The 17,655-nt window shown below is 39.1% G+C and overlaps 1 protein-coding gene across 49 annotated transcripts in view; it reads left to right on the top strand.

Moving 5' to 3' along the window:
• Positions 1-3,270: 3,270 nt before the first annotated feature.
• Positions 3,271-17,655, top strand: part of CWC22 (CWC22 spliceosome associated protein homolog) — a 30,713-nt gene continuing 16,328 nt past the window's right edge. For 20 of the 49 annotated variants that reach the window (XM_051786671.1, XM_051786703.1, XM_051786676.1 and 17 more), the window contains exons 1-14: positions 3,386-3,473; positions 3,886-3,998; positions 7,108-7,175; positions 7,826-7,942; positions 8,052-8,309; positions 8,774-8,902; positions 10,663-10,831; positions 11,174-11,227; positions 12,120-12,255; positions 12,341-12,547; positions 12,668-12,730; positions 13,081-13,176; positions 14,158-14,239; positions 15,483-15,543. In XM_051786671.1, coding sequence (XP_051642631.1) covers positions 3,972-3,998; positions 7,108-7,175; positions 7,826-7,942; positions 8,052-8,309; positions 8,774-8,902; positions 10,663-10,831; positions 11,174-11,227; positions 12,120-12,255; positions 12,341-12,547; positions 12,668-12,730; positions 13,081-13,176; positions 14,158-14,239; positions 15,483-15,543 — 1,467 coding nt within the window. In that variant the 5' untranslated portion in view covers positions 3,386-3,473; positions 3,886-3,971. Of the gene's footprint in view, positions 3,327-3,376; positions 3,474-3,885; positions 3,999-7,107; positions 7,176-7,825; positions 7,943-8,051; positions 8,310-8,773; positions 8,903-10,662; positions 10,832-11,173; positions 11,228-12,119; positions 12,256-12,340; positions 12,548-12,667; positions 12,731-13,080; positions 13,177-14,157; positions 14,240-15,482; positions 15,544-17,655 lie in introns of those variants that run through there. The other 29 variants (XM_051786721.1, XM_051786717.1, XM_051786715.1 and 26 more) reach the window with 5 other exon arrangements.

The following is a 17,655-nucleotide window of genomic DNA, read 5'->3' as shown; positions in this document are numbered from 1 at the left end:
TCTATCACCATGCTTACTTAAGAAGAGGAGAAGCATTCTCTGTTGACTGTTGCTGTCTTAAATACATATAAAGTCACTCGACATGAGTTAATTCTTATGTGGCTTTGTCTTTGGATTTTTTTTCCGGACTCCATAATCACACTCCATTCCAATTGTAAGAATTTACTTCAGACTGAGGTAGATCCGAACCATCTCTTACACTAACAGAGTAGCTGCATGGCTCCTGTGGGGTTATTAGGATTGCTACAGTTAGATGCTTCATCCACCACAGACAGAGATCCGAGTGCTTTCCAGGCAATTAAGGAGGCCCACATGCTGAGCAAGAAGCTGTGGAAGACACATCAAGCAAAAGGATGCACCTGAATTCTTCCTACTCTCTGGAAGTCTGAAACCACACTCACAGCTCTACTTCAGACTGTGCATTTGAGATCTTGAGTGCAGTAGATTCAAAAAGGCTCATCTGGAGTACTCAACCTGCACTGCGACCTACTCCCTTAACGCGTTTATTTGGGAACTGAAGGCATTGTCTTTTCACCCATACAGAATTAAAACTTGCATTTCTTAAAGCGTTTCACCAAACCACAAGATCAAACTCACAATAAAACTGAAGGTATTCTCCCTTCACCCTGATGAGGAATAAAATCTAAGTGTGACCCACTGCAGAAAAGGAACTGCAAGATGAGCAGAACAGAGAAGAAAGGAACAGAAGGGAGTTTCACTCCATAATCCAATAGTAAAAGCATTAACTTAGGAAAAAAGAAAAGGGAAACCTCACTTCACTGCTCCTATTCAATATTAGACTGCCCTTTTCCTTTCTTGTTCAATGAATCCCACTTTTCCAGCCGCTCCTCTATTTTCCACATTTAAGAAGAGATCTGAAGAGTGTAATTTATGTCACTCCATGTTATTCAGCAGCTTTCAAAACATAATCATGTTTCTCAGAGGTTCTCAGTTATCTTCTGGTGAAGGCACCTCAAAACAGACCTTTTTATTTCCCATCCCTGCCCTCAGACTCCCTCTGAGGGGAAAGCTCAGCTGTCCATGTTCTCTCTCTCCCAGGGCATTTGGAGGGACAGCCTGAATGATGGTACGTGCGCCATCAGCCACAGGATGTCTTTCTCAGAAAATACTACTGCCACATTGGTGCCATATGCCTTTTTATTTCATGACACCTGTTTACACAGTATGAGTCAGGAAAAAGATTACTTCCACAGCAGAATAGGAAATCATAGGGCATTCACAGACAGGCAGTGGGTTCAGGGAATATCTAGTGAAAGCATTTAACAATTCATATTGTCAGAATCTGTACAACTGTCCTGATACATGCTGCTTTCAGTCTCCTGTGTAAGTGCCACAGTTGCAAATAATTTTGAAAGCCAAAGAAATCAAATTCTGTAGCTAAAAATTAGTTATAAGCAGAAAAACAAGTATGTACTTTTTCTGATTATTATTACTTAACATATCCTATCCATGTGTTGATTTTGAGTAGGGATTTCTTGCTTTATTGATTATTTTCTTAGTATTGCAAAGTAAATAAGAGAGTTGACTTTTATGACTTTGTAAGTAAAAATATTATCTCTCAAGTGCAGAATATTTATATCTGTTATGATACACAATGTTAAGACAGCATTGCTGGCCTTTGGAAAAATTTGAGAAAAGGTTTGTACTCATTTTGTTAATGCTTCAAGTGCTGAAAAGACTGGTAGATTAGTTTAAACTGAAGTGGTTCTGAGTTAAAGTGCTGCATAGCATGTGCAGTGATCTCAGACATGGGCAGCTGCTCCCTTTCTCTCACTCTTTTGTGAGTTTGTAGTGGAGGACAGAAGTCTTCTATGGCTGCACCAGATAAACCAGATCTGTCCAATCATCAATGTCCCCTCCTACATTGTGATTTGAGCATGTAATAATTGTTGTAATGAAAGCAGTGCTACAGGTGTGTTACATGATATAACAAAACAGAAGTACCATAATGTTGAGTAGAGAACAAATAAGTTGATTTAAAAACCTACAGAAAGAAAGAAAAAATTGGTAGCATTTTCCAACCTCGAGAAAAGTTTCACTAAATTATGTTTGAAAAGGAAAATTGCAAGTAGCATTTTCCTAGAATTGCTCCTACCTCCTTGCCATCTTCTACCTCTCAACATATGGAGGCACTTCTGTGTCCCACTACATATGGAGGCACAGGAACTTGCACACAGACACAGGTGGGCGCAGCACAGCAGCACTGCCGCACTGCACTATTACAGATATCCCTGCAGGAGCCATCTGGCTCTCGGCTGAGTTAATGCCTTCCTGACCCTGATCTGCTGTGTCCTATAAAAGTTTATTTTCATTTTCATTTCCATTTATCTCACAAGAACCGAAAATGAACCAAAAGCACTTTAAGACCTTACATAGCATTTTCCTTTTTTCCCCCCTCTCCCAATGCATTTAGTTACTTTCCACAATCCAAACAAGTTTGTGTTTATAATAAGCCACAGGCCCTCTGTTCTTGTGGATTTGTGGTGCTGAATTACTTTGAACTTTCAGAGGTCAACCCCCCCTCTGATACACAGGTGCCCTAAGAGCATTGTAACATTAAACATGGTATATATATAGCGCATTGTGTATCTCCTGGAACATATTTCAAGCAGTTTAACCCGCAGTACATGTGTAAGTGACCGAAGTGTGTGCTACAGTACCCAATTCACTCAGTGAATTCACTACATTTTAGAGATGCTTTGGGCAGGTTTCCATCCTTAAGGGACGCCAGCTGACTGCTTGTTTGCTGTTATGTGTGTATGTCTGACAAGAACCTTGTACCTTTGGTACAAGGTGTTTTTTCCCAGACCCTTCACGGGAAGAGCGGCTGGCACCAGGGAAATGCAGGGCAAACCAAAGGGCGCACAGCCCATGCTATAGAGCCACTCACTGCGGTGAGTCACTCGGAATCACAGACCATGCCGCGTTGGAAGGGACCCACATGGATCACCGAGTCCAGCTCTTTGCCGGGCACGGGACCATCCCCAAGAGTCACACCACGTGCCTGAGAGCATTGTCCGAACGCTCCTTGAACTCTTGTCAGGCTTGGGGGGCCGTGACCACTTCCCTAAGGAGCCATTCTGCCGGCTTAGCTCCTGCCTTATTTATTTATTTATTAACAACTCCCACTATCACGTTCATTTCAAACACCAAACCGAGGGCTGCCCGCGCGCTCCCGCGCCCGCAAGATGGCGGCGAAGGCGGGGGGAGCCGGCCGCGTGCGCGCGGGGGCGGTGCTGGGCGGGGCCGTGCGTTCACTGCGCGCCGCCGGAAGTGACGCGGTTCGTGGCCGTGCGGGCCCGGAGGTGCGGGAGAGGGTCGCGGGCGGTGCGGGGGCTGCCGGTGGGTGCGGGGTGGTGCGGGGGGTGTGCGGAGTCAGCGGGTGTGCGCGGGTCGGCCCTCACCGCCTTCCCCGTGGGACTAGGGGGAGACCCCGAGCGCCGTCCGGCCAGGTGCGCCCGCGGGTCGGGTGGTCGCGGCCTCCCCTGCCGTGCGGGCGCTCCGCGGCGGGCGGAGGCCGCGGGCCGGGCGGTTCCGTGGCCCCGCGAAGAGCGCGATGGGCGGGTGGACCCGGGCCGGAAGCCGGGCCGTGGGGTCGGTGGCAAGGCCTCGGCAGCCTCACCGTGGCCTGGCAAGCGGGTCGCGGGCCCGGCTGTGCCCGTGAGCTCCCGGTGCTGCTCCACAGCCGCTCTCCTGCCACAGGGGCTGTGTGACCGCCAGAAAGCGGAATAGGCTAGGGTCGGGGGGCTGCTTGTTTTGGTTTAAGGATCTATATAAGCATGGCTTTAAAGAGCAAAATAAAAAGTGCAGGTTCCGGCACCGTGTGCAGTGGAAAGATTTTTGATTATCTCATTTGTGTTTCAGGTGAAATGTTTTTCATATGCTGAGTTCCAGCTTGGGTTGTCTGGTTGCTGCGCATTTAGAACTTCATAAAAAAGCAAGAGGTCGAGATGAAGAGCAGGGTGACACAAGTAAATGTAAGTGTTTTTCAACCTGAACTGTAGGGTTTTATTATTCCCATGTTACTGGTAATTAGTTGATGTTATGTTACATCAAGCTTCCCGAATGCGAAGCGAGCAATAGCAGTAATTGACAGTAGCTGTTTGAGATAAATACTACTAATACTTTATGGTGAACTCGCCACTGGCTGCCGCATGAGAGGAGCCCCGAAGAAAAGATACAAGGACTCCCTGGAACAACATCTCAGCCTTGGCCATATTGATCACCATAACTGGTCTACTCTGGCCTCCAGTCGGGAGGTCCGGAGACACATCATCTATAACGCAGCTGTCTCCTTCGAGAACACACACAGGATCACTCTCGAGGAAAAAAGGCAACGCAGAAAGAACCGTGTATTGCAGAATACACCATCTAAGGAGTCTTTCTGCTGTGCCTTTTGCAATCGGATATGTCTGTCACGTATTGGCCTCATAAGCCACCAGCGTGCCTGTAGCAAATGCGGATAGAGCCTTCCCAAATCTTCGTTCGTGAAGCCTAGCCATGATGACTACTAATATGTAGTAACAACTACTGTAAGAGTCAGTAAATTACAGCTACTTCTAGCACCTGTTGTCCTAACACTGAAAGTCCTGAATATTATTGGGGTACAATGATAAAGTAGTTCATCAAAACTGACTGAATGATGGTGGCTCAACAGAGAACATAGGCATGTGGAGGAATGGAGAAAGAGTAACAGTGATCTTAAAATGAAAAGATAAAGTGACAGTAAGTAGCAGTTAATTTGGCAACTTTCTGTCCTACTGTGAATATTGAAGCTTTTCATTTTAAAAGCTGTGTGGTCCATCTCTGAATGGATGGGAGTGATTTTTTTAGGAATGCAAGAAGAAAAAATTTAAAGTTAATTTTTTAAAATTATCATTTGGAAATGCTGTGTTTTTACAGTACACTACATTTGGGACAGGTTAGCAGAGCAATGCTGTTCTGATACACTGCCTCAAATCTGTGGTATTTCTCTACCTGTGTTCTAAAGTTTGACCCTGCATAAGCTTCCTTTTGGATCCAGCTTTTCTGACTGAAGTGACATTTAATAGGGATGCTTCTATTATTTTCCCAGTTTGGTGGTTGTGGTAGTGCTTCCTCATCTGTTAAAATAAGCCAGTTAGCAAGAGTTTTGGACTGTTTGGACACTTTCAGTTAATCATTGTGATTGAAAAATGGACAAGGAAGAAGGCTAACTTGTGGCAGAAAGGCTGGTCATGAAGAGCTGAGGGGAAAAAGTTCTTCTGCAAAGAGGTGCTTTTGCAAGGAGATGCGATAAGGCCAAATACAGAGACAGACTGTTTTACATTGTTTTACTTCTGCAAACACTTGTGTTTTTGATTCTGCTTGGGCAAAGACAGATGATGTAGACCCCATGAGAATGGATCATCCTAAAATGACCCACTGCTTCCTTCCCATCTGCTAAATAGGATTTAAATATAGTAAATGTTCCATGTTTTTGAAGATTTTTATTACCGCTTTCTTGGAAACTTAAAATATAGACTTGCATTATATTATTGGGCAGGGAAAAAAAAACAATTTAAGGGCTTTTCTTAACCTTGAATTCAGTCATCTGCTCTATGGTATAATCCCACAAATGACTATTGAAAGGGGAAGAAAACCTTGTAGAAAGTATGTGAATTTCTTGTACTAACTTTGCCATCAAAGGTAATGTTGCCCTAAAATTAAGTTGTTAGACGGACTTACTTTTATAGGGATGCCTGCTCCCAATAATGCAATGCATTGGGTTTGTATCATTGTCTTGATGCAGGCAAGATAATACTGGGCATAATTTTAATACAGTGTTAGAAATGTACCCTCAGAAAGGCAATATTCTATAAGTTATAGTGACCTCAAAAATGCAATTATTTATTTGCATATATACACACACTCCCCAGTTAAGTTTTGGAGATCAGTGGTATAACAGTCCACCCTGGTCTGTGGTGACCTCCACCACCTGGTTTATGGTGGAGGTGTCATTGTATTCTAGTAACCAGTAGTTTTAACTGGTTCTCTGGTGGGTCAAAAACTAGTGTGCCAGCATGTTGGTGGAGAGGGTGCCACTTCAACAAATGAGGTGAGAATTCCTGCAGGAAGTTCAGTCAAGGTGCACAAGCAAGCCTTTTTGTTGACTTTCTGCATCAGGTGAGATGTTACCTATTTCACAGTTAATCACTGTCTGACAACATGGTTTTGAAAAATGATAAATAATGTTCTGAGTGAAGAGGGGACCTTTGGAATAAAAGTACTGAGATTACAAAAGCTGCTTCTTAACTCTGCCAGAGTAGTTTTAAAACAGCTTGAGAAATGTCTTGTGTATGTTGTAGATGCTGTCGTACTCTGATTTTTGAGTATGACTCCATATTTCCATGTCATATTCAGCCCATGGAATTTGGTGTGAACTGTTTAAGTGTGTATGACTTAAACAATCTCACAAATCTGCCAGATAGAACAGTGTCACTTAGGTGTTTATGTATGAAGCTGGGAATGACTCATGAGAAAATAAATCATGGTTAGTAAAAAGCAAGAAGATAGGGAGAAATTACTCAATAAAGGGGGTTTTTAGGAGAGAGGAAAGACACTTTTCAAACAAGAAGTGGTAGAATTTTGTTGGTGGTTTTGCATGTGATGCAACAGAGTAAAATGGCATTTGGAAGGAGGAAGCAGGGAAGTGGTCTGTATACTCTAACCCCCAGCAGTAATTGACAGCAGATGCCTTGAAAAATTTAGAAACAGGGCAACTATAAAAGTACTTGCCCACATACACTCCCACTCTACCTGTTTGCAGCTTCCTGAGCCAGATAAATTTTTTTGGTAACCTATGTGGATTTTTCCAGTGTTTATCCAGTGTCTTGAACCCATATAAACATTTGGCATCTGCAGCATCCTGTAGCAGAGAGTCCAGTACTTAATTACGTGTTACTAAGAGAACCAGCTCCTCTCATCATAACTGACTGCCTTTAGCTTTATCTGATGGCCCTTCTTGTAAAGGAGTAGGGAACTGAAGATGTGGTATGCTTTGTTCTGAAAGTATGTGCTCACAGTCATGCTAGGGCTTGATTATTTTTTTTCTTTGTTTTCTTAAAGCATGGTTCCAGCCATGAAAGGAAGGAAAACTACAGTTCCCAACAAGGAAGTTTGTCTCCAGAGGACAGGTACAGTGAGTTTTATACCTTTCAGTTATATATATATATATATATATATATATATACACCTCAAATAGTGATTTAGAGAAGTTAAAAAAATCATCAGGTTGTGTTTCTTTTTTTGTATTACCGTAACTGAGCGGTAAAAAGTAAGTGTAGGTTTAATAAAATATTTACATGTCAATATAACAGTAATTAAATAGATTTATTACTAGAACTAAATCTTTAAAAATCCTTAGCATTTAGTTAAATTGTCATGGGACTTGAAAATGTAAATTAGATGCTGGCTTTTTGCTTGAACTCACATGTTGCTGATACCACAATTGTCATTTTAGAGCAAGACTTTTGTGCTGCACAAGCAAAAGTGTGCATGGTGCTGAATTTACCTTTGTTATTTAATGTTATTAATGTTTAATATTTAATTTTAAATTCTGGGAGGAGCTTCCTTTTACAGAGCTTTGATTTATGATAATTTTTTCCTGACAAGAAAGTATTGTAAAAGTGGACTGTTTTATTTGAATGGTGCGTATCTTGAAACTCAGGTTGCAGAATTGGAACAGTTGTGCATTGTAACATTGTATTGTAAGTAGATATTATATTAATACCATTGCTTTTCTCAGCCTTTTACTAAGAATTTTTGTGTCTTGGGTTGCGAGCAGGGATATGGAGCATGATGGGTCTCCGTCTCCCAGAAAGAGAAGACACTCTGATGACAGCAGATATGATCAGGAATATTCAAGAAGGGAATACTATGATGACAGAAATTCAGATGGAAGGTATCAAACCCTTTCTTAATCGGTAATAAAATACTTATTTTAAAGAATAAAATGTGAAAACTTTTCACGAACCCTTGGGTGTTTGGTGGGTGTTTTTTTTTCTTTTTAGAAGAATGGAAAGGGGGAGAGATAGACACTATGACAGATGGGAGGAGAGAGAATATGATCGGAGGAAGCAGAGGAGATATTCATCACCCGATCGTAGGAGTCCAGAGAGGTCGACAGTTCAGAGCTCACTTGCTCAGGATGAGGCCACTTCAAAGAAGAAAAAAGAAGAAGTGGATCCAATCCTTACTCGCACAGGTGGTGCATATATTCCACCTGCCAAGCTCAGGATGATGCAAGAGCAAATCACTGATAAAAATAGGTGAGTTGGAAGTGACATATTAGTTTTTTTGCTGAAAGCAAAACATTTAAGGGTTTTAGAGAATGTTGGGAAAATGGGATCCATTTAGAGGGCTGTGATCATTGTTTTGAAGATATATTTTTGTCAGAAGAGAGATGAGATAATCACATTAAAACTGTACTTGCTTCTGCTGCAAAATGTAAATGGAAAAGTGGGATACAGAATGTAGCTAGGGATTTTTTGGAACAGCATAGAAAGCTGAACATACTGAGTTGGTATTACATTTTGGTATATCAGCGATTTTTCTAGTAGTTAAATGTATAGGTGTGAACTAATCTTCACATTTATGCAGTGAATATTTCTTACCTGTTTTACTGATTAAATGAAAATGTGAATGTAAGTTTTATATATGTATATGTATATAAAAATTTACTCAGTGCTACTTAAAATTTATGCTTTAATAATTTGTGATGCCTTTGTAATAGCTTGGCATATCAGAGGATGAGTTGGGAAGCCTTGAAGAAGTCAATCAATGGTCTTGTCAATAAAGTGAACGTTTCTAATATAGAAAACATCATTCATGAGCTGCTTCAGGAAAATATTGTTAGGGGAAGGTAAGTCTTTGTATTTTAAAATATTTCTTTTGCTTTTCTGGTACTATGTGTAGTGTTCACGTGAACCTCACGGTGTGTGCTATGTGTAGTGTATGGGGTCTGCTCAGATTTTAAAATTACCCTTAGGCTATATTGTCCTATGCAGAATAGTCCCTTACTTGGGAAAGGGATTGAATGCTTGGTGAAATAAAACAGTGCAACCTTTTCTTAAAGGTTTTCCCTGTGTATTTTACTTGGCTTGTAATTTATGATTGTTACTGGCTGTTTATTTTTTTAGTGCTGGATTTTTTTTTCTCTGGGACAAATAATATTTGTAGTCAGTATTTAGCAATACAACTTTTACTACAGTTACCTGCCTATGTTGTTTATTGTTGTAATGTAGAGAAAAGATGATTATGCTACCTGAACTCGGTACTAGGTCATGGTGATCATGCAACTATTGTGTGATGACTTTCCTTGCATTAATTTTGATGTCATTGGGGGTTAAATCTGCAAATCTAAAGGAGCATGGGTTTCTTAGGTTGGCTACCATTTAAACAAACAAAACCAAACTACCAACACAAGAATTAAGTAAAATCTAGAGAGTGAACAAGTAGTTCCTGAATGTCATTCCTTTTAAAAATAATAATGAATCTCAGGGATTTGTAGGACTGCTTTTTACTTGCCCACATTTCATGTCCCCGAAACATAATTTTCATACAAGCAATAGTATTTTCATTTAGAAATAAGCTTATTGAATGTTTGTAGAATATACTTATCTGTGGAAGTTTTTGTGTGTGGTTCATAAATATCAAAGTAACGTAGATGGGAAACGGCAGCACTTCCTCCGTCTTACACTGAAGTCTGACTTCCAGATTTGCACAAAGGTGCATATAAAAGTAATGACATGAAGTTTTGCCTAGCTGTCAAGTAGTTTTCTGAGTTTTTAAGTTGAGGATAAATAAGAACTGAAACAGACCAGTTTCAGTTTGTAAGAAAGACATAACTACTCATTTCAAAGTGGAAATATTCTGCTTCTGTGCACTAGTATGAGTGCTATTCCCTTGGTCAATTCCAAAGTAAGTAGGAAGTCCCTAGGCTGTTCGTATTTAGTACCATGTAGGAGGTTTTTATGAGGATTTCAGTAGGCCACAGAGAAGATAAGATAGCTGGATTCCAGTGTGTACTTTGAACATTCACATTTGGAGGGCTCTTTACCCCCCCCTCACCTATTTGTAATGGAGTAATACAGCAAAAGTCAAACTGTGTGTGCTCCTAAGCATTACAAAAAGCAAAATTGAGAGGGGGAGGAAAAATAAGTCGCAGATTCTTTTCAGACTTCAGTCTTGATAATAAATGTAAGAGAGATCATTAGAGTAATAAAAGAACTATTCTCATGAGCCCTGTGTTTACATTTATTTAGACTCTAAATAGTAGTCTTTTATAATCAGCCTAAGTTGCAGGATACAGGATGGCTGTTTGCATGCTTAGCATTTTCAAATGTATTTCTAAGTAAACAATATTTAATGGAAGATAAGGTACCATTTTAAGAATTTTTGAGTTCAGGCAGATTTGGACAACATGTTTTGCCAAACTGCATTTATGCCATGATAAACAACATTTTGAAAATGACCATTTGGTATCTTCCAACTATTCCAACTGCACAATACTATTTTATGTGATAGGTACTTGTTATTCTTTACTTTGGCTGAACACCATTTCAATAAAAAAACTACATGTCTTATTACCAGAAAAATCTTAAAACTTACCTATTTTTACAGGGGATTGCTGTCTAGATCCATTTTGCAAGCTCAGAGTGCCTCTCCGATATTTACTCATGTTTACGCAGCTCTTGTGGCAATTATCAATTCAAAGTTTCCAAATATTGGTGAATTGATTCTCAAGAGGTTGATACTGAATTTTCGCAAAGGATATCGCAGAAATGACAAGGTATGTAAAACGTGAAGAAGCAACGTGCTGAAACTTGTCCTTCTGCTGTGTTAACTGTCTGTCAAGTGTGGTCAAATTATGTACTTGAAAGGAACACAACTAAGACCAGTTGAGACCAGTCTTTAGTACGTTTAGTAGTATTAGAGTACCTTGAAACTTTGACAACCTATTCTGGGTTGATACTGTGATAGTTTTTTGGGTTTTTTTCTTTTTGAAAGCCTACACTCCTGATTGCAAACAACTCATGACTTAATTTTATTGTGAGATGCACAAATCTATAGTGTGTCTGAGTTAAGTCTTTTTTTCTGTATGTTAAAATTTCCTGGTTTATTTCTTTTGCAGCAACTCTGTCTAACATCTTCAAAGTTTGTCGCACATTTGATGAATCAGAATGTGGTATGTTGCTTTATGTTTCTATTCAATCCAAACCATATATGGCTAATTTTTAATTTTAAGGCAGCAATAGCCTAAGTGAAGATGCAATCCCTGCTCTAACGGTTCCTGAAAACCTGAGTGTGGTGCCTACCTTAAGTTGTTAGGACCTCTTTAGAAAAGACGTTGGTCATTGTTTGTGCAGTTATCATCACTTATCATTACACTTACGCTCCACAGCTTCCCTAGATTTCATATATGCGTTTGGGCTACTATTCAGACAAGTCTTGATGCAAAGCAAGGATCGTCTGAGGCTCTATCCCACAGATCTTAAACAGAATTTTCTTGCAACAATTTGTGTAAGCAGAACTGGACTCGGTTACATCTAAACCAAATTTATGTCCAGCTCTATGCACTTTGTTTATGTGTGATAAATCAGGATACTCCATTTTAAATAATGGCAAGAAGCAGTGTTTCAGGAATACTTAGGGAATGTATAGCATTTTGGTAAAGAGGAAGCTAATCCAAGATGTGCCATTTGCTTATATGCCTAATCCTGGAAGAACTGATTTATTTATAGACAAAATGCACTTGGAACTAGTTTCCATAATGCAAGTGCTGGTTTATTTGCTTCTTGGAAATGCATTCTATTATTTTCTTAATGGCAAAATGTTTTTCATTGCTTGCTTGTTCAATAGCAGAGTCACATTTACTATGAAGTTGGTGTAAATAGAGGTGGTAAAACTATTTGAAATTTGGACTTCCTCTTAAGCAGCTTTGTCCCGCTGCTGTTGCCTTGTGTGTGTGATTAGTGTGTTGTGACATCCTCAAAGGCTGTACAGATCTGTCAAGTAAATCACTGTGATGATAGTGTAACATTGTGCATTCTAATTATTTGCTGATATTCCTTTCGTAGGCTCATGAGGTTTTATGTTTGGAAATGCTCACCTTGCTTCTTGAAAGGCCTACTGATGACAGTATTGAAGTAGCAATTGGATTTATTAAAGAGAGTGGGCTCAAATTAACAGAAGTTTCTCCTAGAGGTATCAATGGTAAGTATAGTTAGCCAAAACATGTCCTTTTGTCATTTGTATTTAGTAAATCCTTTTCATATTTACATTTCTTTCTTTTCCAAAGCAATCTTTGACCGTCTTCGACACATTCTGCATGAATCTAAAATTGATATGCGTGTTCAGTATATGATAGAAGTCATGTTTGCTGTACGGAAGGATGGCTTCAAGGATCATCCAATTATTCCAGAGGGATTAGATCTAGTCGAAGAGGAGGATCAGTTTACTCATATGTTGCCATTAGAAGATGACTACAACCCAGAGGATGTTCTTAGTAAGTTAGAAATGGAAGATAATTCTGTGACTGCATTCCCTGAGAAAACAAAATCAAGATTAAAAGTTCATTGCTTTCTTCAATTTGTATTTTAAATAAAGATTCTCTTTTGTTCTAAAGATGTTTTCAAGATGGATCCAAACTTTATGGAAAATGAGGAGAAATACAAGACACTGAAGAAAGGTAGGGATATTTGTGTCTATATATTTCACATTTTATATGTGATATTTATGTACTTACTTATCTATGGCATTTACTTATCCCACTGTTGTTGCCAGCCTTATTATTTAACAGTGGGGGATATTTCTGTCCTAGACAACTGTCATTCAGTTCATCATTGTGTTCCTGCTATTCAGTATTGTTTCTCCAGTGGTGTTTTCCTTTAATTATGACATACCTATTTTTTTTTTGCTTGTGCCACGTTCTCCACCTGAGAGATCCTTTCCCTCTTTTAGGTGTTGGATCAGGGATTTTTTTGTAATGAAAATATTATGGTCTATATTCCTTAATAATATGGGATACTCTTCTTTCAGAAATTCTTGATGAAGGTGACAGTGAATCTGAAGGAGATCAAGAAGCTGGAAGTAGTGAGGAAGATGAAGATGAAGATGAAGAGGAGGGTGAAGATGGTAAGTGTATAACTGGCACCTTACTGGTGATTTATTGTAGATGAAATGGGAAAGCTTACCTTCTTAGCTGTTTTGCAAAACTAAGATGTTCAAATGTTAAGGGATGTTTTCATCTTATTCTCAGATCTAAGTGTTTACGAGCAAACAGTATAAAAGTAATTGTCTTAAAACATTAAACACAGGCAGAAACAGAAAAGCAACTTTGCCCTGTTATTCTTGACAGTATCAATTTTCTGTGAGAAAAGCCTTGCAAACAATGTTTGTGCAGACTGCATGAGTAATTGAAAAGCCAGTCAAGTATTGTTCTTGTGGAATAACAGTAATGGATTTCCTTACTAGTTTGCCGGGGTATTTCACAGAAGAGCAGAGCTTCCAGGCTGATGAAAAGTGTGATCATTGACATAACTTTTCATCATTTATGCTTCAAACTTCAAAAGACTGAAGGAATAGTGAATACCTTACAAATGAGTGTTCACAGAATGGTTTGGTTCAGAGCGGATTTTTCTACACTTACTGCAGGACAAAACAGAACTTTGCAAAATGATGTAACATAGATCCTACACATAATAGAAACTAAGAATTGCCTTTTAAAATCAGGGGTGCAACATAAAGCATTGTATAGCTAAATTGTGCAGAAAACAGGTTGCTTATAATGTGGACAAGAAATGTTATATCCAGAGGTTGCAGTGATTAAGTCACCGAAAAGTCTTTAAAAGAAGAATTTAAAAGTAGAATTATCCTGTTAAAACAATATTTAAATATTCCTGTTAGTTACAGATGAAGCAAATAACGATTTTTTTCCTTATCTGTAAAAATAAAGATTAAAAAAATACGTAAACATGATAAGCAGCCCTATATATTTCTAGAAAAATACCGCACTACAGATGTAGTAAACGATAAATAGAGCTCTGCTAAAAGGTTGCTACATGTATCTTTACATGTATCTTTTGTTCTTTACAAAACCATGTTTTTCTTTTCCAGGCCAGAAAGTTACTGTTCACGACAAAACAGAAATTAACCTGGTCTCATTCCGTCGTACAATTTATCTTGCTATTCAGTCAAGGTAAATAGAATATGATTTGTACACCTATAGCTGTAGTTCTTTTGAAATGGGTGAACTCTAATTTTCTTTCTTTTAAAATTCGTTCTTAATATGAAATTTAAAAAAAAAAAACTAACAAAGTAGGGAAGTGTTCATTATGGAGCCTGACCTGACTGTGTAAAGCAGACTGTTTTGACAAATGGATACCCAAATTCTCTTTCTAAGATAAATCTTGCTTGTTTCAAAATGTTTTGAGTAGTGAACTGGGACTTTTCTGTGACTATTGCTGTAATCAGAATTTTCTCAGTGAATGAAAGTCATTGATCTTTAGATTATACAGCATTTTAAGAATTTATGAAAAAAATTACGCGGACACACTTAGAAATGCTGTACATTTTCTCCACTTCTGAGAGGAGTTCTGCAGTGTGGTTCTCCTTAGGCCCATTAACATCTGCATTGCTTGGAAAATAAGTATACAGATACCAACCCTGAAGTGTACTGTTTGAAGTTGTCTTGAGAATGAAATCCCCTTGCAGTATGTGGCACAAATGATCAAAACATGGTTGTATAGCTCCTGTCTCATCGGGATGAGAGGGGGCATTGACCTGTTGCATGCCACTGAATTCCATCATTAAAAGTAGGCATGGCTCATAATACTCTGCAGGTTCTGAACTTGCATGAGGAGTGTGATAATGTAGTTGTGGTGTTGATCATTAGACATGTGAATTAATACCATACTGAGAGGTATGAAAGGCTCTTATGTTTCTCAAAGTGGCTGTTAAATAGTTTCTAACCATACTGAAGTTTGTTCATCTTTTACTTGGGTGGGAGGGCGTATTGGTGGTAGCTAAAGGCTTTCAGAACAGGAGTGTAAAGAGGAGAGTGTGGTATATACTGCTTTTGGATCTTATGTGCAGTGCTTGCATTTCAGAGTGTTTCAGGATGTGCAAAATGAGCTCCTGCTTTTTTATGTTTTATGTAGTTCTGTAAGATGATGTAATAATAATAACTTGAGTCATCTTGTTCTCAGATGGTTTGCAAATGTAATCAGTTTAGATTAATTTTCAGATACAAACTCAGAAAATAGAAATGTTTATTAAAACCCCCCACAACAACAATAAAAATCCAGCAAGTTAAACAGCTGAGATACTTCATTTCCAAATAGTTGAAGTTTCAGCACCAACAATCAATCTTAATATAACTCTGAAATGTTTTTAGCATGGCATATATTGCACAGATAATGAGAAGCATTTTTTCTATTCAGCTTAGACTTTGAAGAATGTGCTCACAAGCTACTGAAGATGGACTTCCCTGAAAGTCAGACTGTAAGCCTTGCTTCTTACTCTCTTTTGTTATTAACATTATTAAGAAACAGTACTGTGGTAGTGTCTGAAATCCTTGCTCATGTTCTGGGACCTAGTCTGTATAGCAACCAGAGGAGTGAGACTGATTCCTTACAACTGTTCCTCAAAATGAATTTCACAACCTTTAGAGCAAATAGACTGACACATATTTCATAAGCAATTTGTCTTATGCATTTGCTCTTTTCTGTCAAGCAACTCACATGTTTGCTTGTAGCCTGTTTGAAAAGGTCTGTTGTTTGGACTGTTGAAACTTTTATGCTATGACAAGAGTATTGCATCATGGCAGTCACTCTGAGAGTTCTGTCTCTGAAAGAAGATGGGGTTGAAGATATTTGCAGACAACTGTAGACTTTATCAGTGGGGTTTGAAATTTAGCATAGTGCTAAAAGAGTGTGTTGTTTTGTTGCTTTCACAGTCTTCTTTGAATAAACAGTGTACTGAATTAAAGCAGTTTTGAGTATGATTGCTTTGCTGTAATCTTGTAAAGTATCAGATATGAACTGTTTTGTTTTCAGACTCTGTAAGATCAATACAATTGGTATGTTTTCAAGTAAAGGAAATTGTTCTTCGTCTGGTACTTATATTTGATATTGGTAGAATGTAAATACCCATCTAATTTTATAAACAGCTTTTCAGTCAACTGTAAGCTATCATCATGGGAGTTGCACTGGAGAGAGCTGGTAATTTCCTTGTGGCTGTAATTACTGTTCTGTTTTATTTGAAACAATGTATGTAGTAACTAACCTTATTAGTATGACACTAGTGAGGGGAGATCTGGCCTATGGTTAGGTGTTCTTTGAGAACTGGTTTGCCTATGAGTTTTTCAGTTCTTGTTCTATTTTGTTATTAAGCAATTCACATGGAAGTAAGCTAAGAACTGAGATGGTGGGGTGCTTAGAGAACTGGTATTTAATTTCCTGGCAGTCTCTGTCAACTCTGAACTTCTGTGGGCAAAATCTGCTCAGAAAAAATAAATTTCATAGGGGAAGGAAGAAAACCCCAATTAGTATCAACCTACTATTCAGTACTAGTTTTAGGAATTACTGCAATTCAAGGTCCAAAACTGTTGCAAAACTGCATCTTCTTATCATATGAGGCCTCTTCTTTGTGCTGATTTCTTTTTTTCTCTAATAATCATAATTACTCTCCATCTCATTGGATCAAAGATGAGAGAGCTTTGACTTGCTCATTGTATAGAACTAAGCTCCTTTTTGGGGGCAAAAAGAAACAAAGAAGATGCTTCCTGATCATTGTGAGAGCAGAATGAACAAGCAGTTATAGGCAATAAAATTATTCAAGGATTTATGAGGCTCAAGTCTGTCCATGTGGATAAAAAAACCTGAATGCACTCAGGAGGAAGTTTGTTTGAATTAACTGCCAGTTTTTAAACTAGGAAAATAATTTTTTATTCTTTCAAGCTAGTATCTTCATATTGAAACCTTTATTGAATCGATTCCCACTGTCTTCATTATCAAAATAAACCATTACTAAGTTTGCAGATGACACCAAGTTGGGGGGGGGGTTGATCTGGAGGCAGGAGGGCAGGAAGGCAGAGGGATCTGGACACGCTGGATGGATGGGCCAAGGTCAACAGTGTGAGGTTCAATAAGTCAAAGTGACAAGTCCTGTACTTGTCACAACAACCCCAGGCAGCATGACAGGCTGGGGGAAGAGTGGCTGGAGAGCTGCCCAGGAAAAAAGGACCTGGGGGTGCTGGTCAACAGCTGGCTGGATGTGAACCAGCATGTGCCCAGGTGGCCAAGACCAATGGCATCTTGGCCTGTATCAGCAATAGAGTGGCCAGCAGAACCAGGGAAGTGATTGTCCCCCTGTACTCAGCACTGATGAGTGTACTCAGCACCTTGAGTGCTGTGGGTGGCTGAGGGAGCTGGAGTTGTTTAGTCTGGAGGAGGTCAAAGAGGACCTTACCACTTTCTACAAGTACCCAAAAGGAGGTTGCAGCAAGGTGGGACAGGACCAGAAGAAATGGCCTCAAGTTCCACCAGGGGAGGTTTAAATTAGGTGTTAGGAACAATTTCTTCAGTAAAGAAGAAAGGTTGGTCAGTTATTGAA

This window comes from Manacus candei, unplaced genomic scaffold (assembly GCF_025592945.1).
Source record: "Manacus candei isolate 608988 ecotype Guabito, Panama unplaced genomic scaffold, ASM2559294v1 h1tg000023l, whole genome shotgun sequence".
NCBI classification, from domain to species: Eukaryota; Metazoa; Chordata; class Aves; order Passeriformes; family Pipridae; genus Manacus; species Manacus candei.
The sequence above is the reverse complement of the archived record's forward strand: the minus strand, read 5'-3'. Positions and strand labels throughout refer to the sequence as shown.